The sequence below is a fragment of the Bison bison genome, unplaced genomic scaffold, assembly GCF_000754665.1.
Source record: "Bison bison bison isolate TAMUID 2011002044 unplaced genomic scaffold, Bison_UMD1.0 scf7180017864181, whole genome shotgun sequence".
NCBI lineage: Eukaryota > Metazoa > Chordata > Mammalia > Artiodactyla > Bovidae > Bison > Bison bison.
In genome coordinates this window covers 1,684,972-1,692,048 of record NW_011494753.1, presented here as the reverse complement: position 1 = coordinate 1,692,048, position 7,077 = coordinate 1,684,972, and the positions used below count along the sequence as shown (strand labels likewise).

General features: G+C 46.8%; 1 protein-coding gene across 1 annotated transcript in view; it reads left to right on the top strand.

The window, feature by feature from the left end:
- MESDC2 (mesoderm development candidate 2) overlaps nucleotides 1–5,358 on the top strand; it is an 8,551-nt gene extending 3,193 nt beyond the window's left edge. Inside the window, exons 2-3 of the mRNA XM_010843237.1 lie at nucleotides 2,642–2,874; nucleotides 4,173–5,358. Coding sequence (XP_010841539.1) covers nucleotides 2,642–2,874; nucleotides 4,173–4,431 — 492 coding nt within the window. The 3' untranslated portion in view covers nucleotides 4,432–5,358. The remainder of the gene's footprint in view (nucleotides 1–2,641; nucleotides 2,875–4,172) is intronic.
- The last annotated feature ends 1,719 nt before the right edge of the window (nucleotides 5,359–7,077 follow it).

Sequence of the window (7,077 nt, the reverse complement as noted above, 5' to 3'; positions counted from 1 at the left end):
TTGCACCTACATCTAAGGTGGTGGTTTTTCTGTCCGGCCCAGCTATTTGCCACTCTGGACTATAGCCTGCCAGGCTCTACTTTCCTTCACTATCTCCAGGAGTTTGCTCAGATTCATGTCCATTGAGTCAATGATTCCATCCAGCCTGTCTCATCCTGTCTGTAGCCCACCAGGCTCCTTTGTCCATGGAATTCTCCAGGCAAGAATACTAGAATGGGTAGCCATTCCCTTCTCCAGGGGATCTTCCCAACCCAGGGATTGAACCTGGGTCTTCTGCATTGCAGGCAGATTCTTTATCTGAGACTCCAGGGAAGTCCATACTATCTCCTGGAGTTTGTTCACACTCATGTCCATTCAGTCCGTGATGCTATCTAACCATTTCGACCTCTGCTGCCACCTTTTCTTTTACGTCTATGGTACTGTGTTTTTTCTTCTTTTCTTTTTGTAACTGAAACTCACAGTCAGACATATAAAATAGAAATTAAAGGTCCTTGAAAAGATCCTTACTCTTGCTGTATGTGCTAGACTTCTGATTAATTATATTTTCATGAAAAAGAAATGGTCCTTGTAACCTATGGAGTTAATGTCATGACCGTTAGTGGAATCAGCTTGAAAAATAAAAATATTCTAGGTTGTTGACCCAACTAGAAGTCTTGAAGTATTCTAAGGAGACCATAAATAGGTATTGTGGAGAAATAGAATAGAATACAGTCAGAAACAGCCTGTGAGTTTGGCCACCAGGAGTTCCTATGTACTTTAAGAGGGTGATTTCAATAGTTGTTTGGAAGCTGGATTACAGAGGGCCATGAGTCTCAGCAAACTCCAGGAGATGGTGGACAGGGAAGCCTGGCATGCTGCAGTCCATGAGGTCACAAAGAGTCTGCCACGACATAGTGGCTGAACAAGTGGTAACAGCACCATGTATTAAGTATGTGCTGCTTGCCTTTATGTCATTAAATTCCCAGACAAGCTTAGCAGGGAGATGCTGTGATCACCCCCCTCCCTATTGTAGGTGAGGGAAATGATTTTCCACTAAGGCCACACAGCTAAAGGAGTGGTGCCTGGAGCCACACCCAGGCCCACGTGACAGTGCAGCTCATTTGCTTTCCTGCGGGTCTCCAGCAGCTCTTTTAGAGCCAAATGAAGAAGAAATGGGTCAGTTGAGAGGGTGGCAGAGTTGAGGAGAAGGTTGGCCCCACACTGCTAGGGCCGTGGGGATCACCCAGTTCTGCTTTTCCTTTTATAGACGAGGAGACAGGCCTAGAGGTTTATGAAGTCTGGTCCAAGGCCATGCAGGTGAGTTAGGGAGCTGAAGCCAGATCAAATATGGATCACCTTCAGACATGGCTTTAGAATTATCTTGTTCTCTTATTAAAAATATGTTTAATACAGGACATCATTGTTGATGTGTTAAGCCTCGGCCCTTCAGTGATTTGTTGAGGCCCACGTAGTGATATATAGGGGCTTTTTGTTTCATTTTAGGCTCTTTTTTTGTTGTTTTAAGTAATAGCTTCATTGTGATATAATTTACATGCCTTATAGTTCACTCATTTAAAGTGTACATTTCAGTGGTTTCTGGACTGTTCAGAGAGTTGTGCAACCAGCACCACAGTCAATTTGAGGACATTTACTTCACCCCCAGAAAAAAACTGTGGTCTCAGTCACCCCTCCCCGTGTTCCTCCCAGCCCTCCAGCCAGCCCCAGGCAACCTCTCATCTGCTTCCTGTCTATAGCTTTGTCTACTCTGGGTGTTCAGTATAAATAGACTCCTGCAGTGGATATGTGGTCTTCTCCTTCACTTACTGTGATGTTGTCAAGGATCACACATATGGTAACATCGAGCAGCACTGGTTTCTTTTCCTTGTTGGAATTAGTCTTTTCTCCAAGGAACAACTGGTTCTTTTGTGTATTTTTAATTCATTTATCTTACATTTATTTAGTTGGCATTCTGCCGTTAGTAATTAATTGTCTTGTTTATTTCTGTGGGCCTGGATCCAGTAGTTCTTACTTTGTTTAGGAAGTTATAAACCATTGTGTCAGTATTTTGATTTTCAGATTATTCCCAATTAGGCCCACAAGCTCTGCTTCATGCTCGCTTCTGTGTCATCCTGACACATCCCATAATTCCCCGAGCACTTTCTTACTTTCTGATACAAGAAGATGTTCCAGACTAATTTTCTGTTTCCTTTGCCAGAATTAGCTTTTCCCCCGTGGAACACTAGTTCTTTTAAATATTTTTATCTTGTCTATCAAAAAATCATAAGTTCTGTCTGCTGCCTCCAATTCCAGCCCAATACCATGGGTGCATTCTTCTACTTTTGTATTTATAACTCCCCGCCCAAAGGGAAGGACCCAGCTCTCATCCTCAGCACATCAGAAGGTATTCCCTTCTCAAGCGTAGAGTTCACAGGTCCTGATTCAGTTGCTCAGTGGCATGTGGGATCTTCCTGCACCAGGGATCAAACCCATGTCTGCTCCATTGGCAGGCAGATTCTTAACCGCTGGGCCGCCAGAGAAGCCCTTCTGCTATGATTTAGATCATAAACCTGCACCTGACCTCACATGCGGATGTTCTTGCCTTTGCCGACTGTACTGCACACACTATGTGACGCTCCGCTCCCCCACCCCCCCATCCTTACAGAAAGATGACGACATAGAAGAAGGAGACCTCCCAGAGCACAAAAGACCCTCTGCACCCATAGATTTCTCGCAGATAGACCCGGGCAAGCCCGAGAGCATACTGAAGATGACGAAGAAGGGCAAGACGCTCATGATGTTTGTCACCGTGTCAGGAAACCCCACCGAGAAGGAGACGGAGGAGATCACCAGCCTGTGGCAGGGCAGCCTTTTCAATGCCAACTATGATGTCCAGAGGTAAAACTACAGCCTTGCTGAGAAACATGGGCTTTGCTGGGCTTTATCTCTGTTGATGCAGTGGGTGTCATTCCTGGCAATACTTAGCAGGGCCCTGGACCTTTCCTGTCTAGTCTGTCTGCTTTAACATTTATTTACCTAGTTTATTTATTTTTCTTTGAAGAAGACTACTCAGGTTTGGTCAAAGCCAGTAAATTTATTTGTTATTTGTTATTTATTCATATCTCATTTGATCCAAAAGCCATTTATCTATGTATCTTGAACTTCTCTTTTATCTGAGTAAGAAGCTATATAGCTTAGCCTCTCTGGGGGGTGGAAAATTAGTTGATGTCTGACAGTGTGCCTCTTCCTTTAGAAGTCCCCACACACGGGAGAAGCTCTTCTGTGTAGCTGTGTTCACACAGGAGCTTGGACCAGACTCTGTTACTTTAAAGTGAAGGAGTCTGGTCATCACGGGTCAGTATGATCCTGAGATGCAGTTTTGAGGAATTTCCTTTTTCTTTGTCAATAACGATTTCTAAAGTGTAGCGTCTTCCAATATTTTAGTTCAGGAAGTACAAAAGGAATCAAAAGGAATACTCAGAGTGTCTAGGGTGGCTAGTACTTTTGTGAGCATAAGTAGACACTTGAGGGAACGAGTGAGTGCTGTGGTGGTGATGGGCCCAGAGCTCTCACTGATATATGGAGGCGGGGGGTCGGGGGGGTGCTTTACACACGCCCGGACTCTGTTCTGTTCCTCTCTGCTCCTTGGGACCTGCGGAGCGTGGACGTGCTTGGCTGCTAGCAGTTAACCTCCGGGGTTGAGTTCTGTCCAGTCACCGAGCATCCTCCTGAGCCCTTTGTGGGCCTCTTGTGACCCAATCCAAACTTGTGTTTGTCAGTCTCTGTCAGCAGAGGCCTTTGTCACATGAAACCTTAACTGGGCACTTAAGACTGTAAAACAGACCCAAACATCAGCCTCCCCTCGATTCCCTGAGAGAGGCCCTGAGCCCCGCCCATCTGTAGCCTCCCAAGGCCCCCTTCTGACACCTCCCTTCACATGAGCAGCCCCTGCACCACACACACAACCCAGGTCCTCTTTCTCTTTTGATCTGAGCCAAGTTGTTAAATAGTTGAGCCAGCTAGTACTTTCCAACAGTGAATGTCAACAGCTTCTAGGCCTGGGGAAATAGGACAGTTCTGTGTTCATGTAGAATTTGAAGGGGATTCTTTTTTCTTAGCTAAGTGCTGCAGACCTGTTTTGAACTGTTAGCCCTGCACCAACTGTGTGCTGACCGTGGTCCCCTCTGTCTGTCCAGGTTCATCGTGGGGTCAGACCGTGCCATCTTCATGCTCCGTGATGGGGGCTACGCATGGGAGATCAAGGACTTCCTGGTCAGTCAGGACAGGTGTGCCGATGTGACCCTGGAGGGCCAGGTGTACCCCGGCAAAGGGGGAGGAAACAAAGAGAAGAATCAAACCAAGCAAGAGAAGGGCAAGAAAAAGAAGGAGAGAGACCCAAAACCCCGGGCTTCGAAGGAAGACAATCGGGCTGGGAGTAAGAAGGAAGAGCTGTGATGGGGCATTCTCCCTGTGCAGAGGAGGAGGGCATGGGTGACCACACACACACAGGCTTCCCATCTCTGCTGAGAAAGGTCTGCCATGTGGCCAGTTTCTGGTCAGCAAAAGAATTACTGTTTAAAAGGCTTCAAGTAAGAGGACAGAGGGTTTGTAATTAACATGGAACACTGACAGATTCACCTTTATCATAAAATCACTTTCAGTGGAAACCTGCAGGTGTGACTTTTTCCCACTGAAATGTGGAGGCATCTCTGGCTGGACCGTGGCACCGCACCCTTGGCCTGACCTGCAGCCTTCTGTGTTGTTTCCCTTAAACAAAAGGATACCACGTTCTCATCAGACGAACTTAAGACTCTCAAATGCATTGAATCAGGCTCTTATAGACACCACATCCGTAACTGTAAAATTAAAAACAGGCCACAGGAGCACCACTCAGTGCTCTGACATCTGCATACACAGTCAGGACGCCAGGACACGTGAATCCCAAATCTCTGCAGAAGACACAGAACAGAAAATCATGCAGCTTGAAAATCCCGAGTAATCACTTGAAATTTATTGGATTTAAACCCCTCTCATCAGTTAGGAGCACTCTTGATATCAGTCAGATTTTGTGTGGTCTGTGAATCCAGGGGTTCTGTCCAAACAGGACCTTACTTAGGAAAGTCGTGCCGGTGTCACGAGTCATGTGCTCCATCTAACGTGATGATTTTCCAGGGTGTGACTCGGGCATCAGCCAAGCTTCTAAACACGTTCCTTTGTTAAAGTGCCTAAACTTGTGGTGATTTTGTATGGTACTAATACGATGTGTTACCTGTTACTGTCTGACATTGCTGTTCCTGTGTCACAGCCTGCTCTGAGTGACAGTTACAGAATTTATACCCAGCTGTCATTTCTAAGAACTAAAATTATTTGTTAAAAAAAAAAGAAAAGCTTCCATCGTGATTTTAGCAAATTCAGAAAAGTTTAGAAAACATCATCATTAAAGAATGGTAGAGTGAAACGTCTCCCCCTTCCCCCCACTGCCACGTCCTGTAGAAGCTACTGTTAATTTGTTCTCATAAAAAAAACAAACCCCCAAACACACCAGTTTATAGTAATCTGTAGGATGATATGTGTTTCTTTTGGCCTCATGGTACCTAGTTCCCCTTATTTTGGTAACTTATATTCCGATTTCCATGTAATGATCCATGCACTCTTCATTTTCTGTTCTGTGCTGGGTTGGTGGGGCGGGGGGTGGACGTTTGCCCTGTAGGCCCCCTACTCCAGGGTGGAATTAATCCTAGGGTGAGTTTGCATGAGCCACCTCAGGAATCCCTGGTGACTCAGACGTTAGAAGAATCTGCCTGTGATGCAGAAGACCTGGGTTCAGTCCTTGGGTCAGGAAAATCCCCTGGAGAAGGCAGTAGCAACCCTCTCCAGTATTCTTGCCTGGAGAATCCCATGGACAGAGGAGCCTGGCGGGCCACAGTCTGTGGAATCTCAAAGGGTGGGGACACGATTGAGTTACCACACACACCCCGGGACGAGGTGTTTTTTGTTTCTTGCACAACTTACACCCAGGGGAGAGGCTGCAGCTGCTGTTGCCACCTTGCCCCTCTCTAGGGGAGAACCGTCTCAGGCTGGAGGAGGAAGCAGGCGATGGGGAGAAGCAGGGAAAGAGTGGAGTCCTCTGCCGTCAGCTGAATGCCTGCATCGAGCCCTGCCTGAAGCCAGCCCCGTCCACAGGTGTTTTCAGTTTTCACTTGGGCCTCTTGTTAGGTTTCTGCCATCTGTGCCTGGGCCACTGTCCTGATCCAATGTGTATCTCTCTTAAACAGAAGGGCGTTCACTTCACCCAGCCCAGCTTGTGTTCCCTTTGAACTGTCACAACGTGCCTGTCCACCTCTTTGCTTCCCATGGGACATGCAGCCACATCACCCTATACTAAACAAGCATCTGTTATGTGCTGGGCTCCACTGAGTGCCAGAGACAGTGTACCCACAGCCCCTGCTTTTGTGAAACAGTGATTTGGTGGGAAAGACAAATGGTAATCCTGTACAAAGTGACATGGCAACTGTTAGAAACAGGAAAGAACAACAGTGCCAAGACGTGGAGGGATCTTGGGATAGTCAGAAAGGACCTCAGGCAGGAGGAAGGAGTAACCAGGCAGAGGAAACAGTCCATGCAAAGGCCCTGTGGCTAGAAGTGACAGGAAGGACAGCAGGAAGGCTGATGGAGAGTCTGGGGCACAGCACAGCACCAGGCTGGATGGGTGAGTGATGAAGGTTTGGGGGGGGGCTTTGAGCTTAGGCAAGTTTGTGGGATCTCTCAGAAACAATATACTTTTATGAATGAGAATTATGACAGCAAAGATTTATTTAGAAGATTCCTATGCAGGAGGGGTCCGTTCACTTAGAGAATTTGCCTCTGGGGACTTCCCCAGGGGTCCAGTGGCTAATACACATGCACTCTCAATACATGGGGTCTGGGTTCCATCCCTTATCAGGGAACCAGATCCCACATGCTGCAACTAAGACGTGGAGCAACTGAATAAATACTTAAAAAAAAAACTACCTCTGCAAGGTGGTTCGTAAGGTGTGGAACTACTTTACCAGGCAATAAAGCTTGTCACCTTGGCTAGCCTGCCCCCCACCCCCTCTCTGG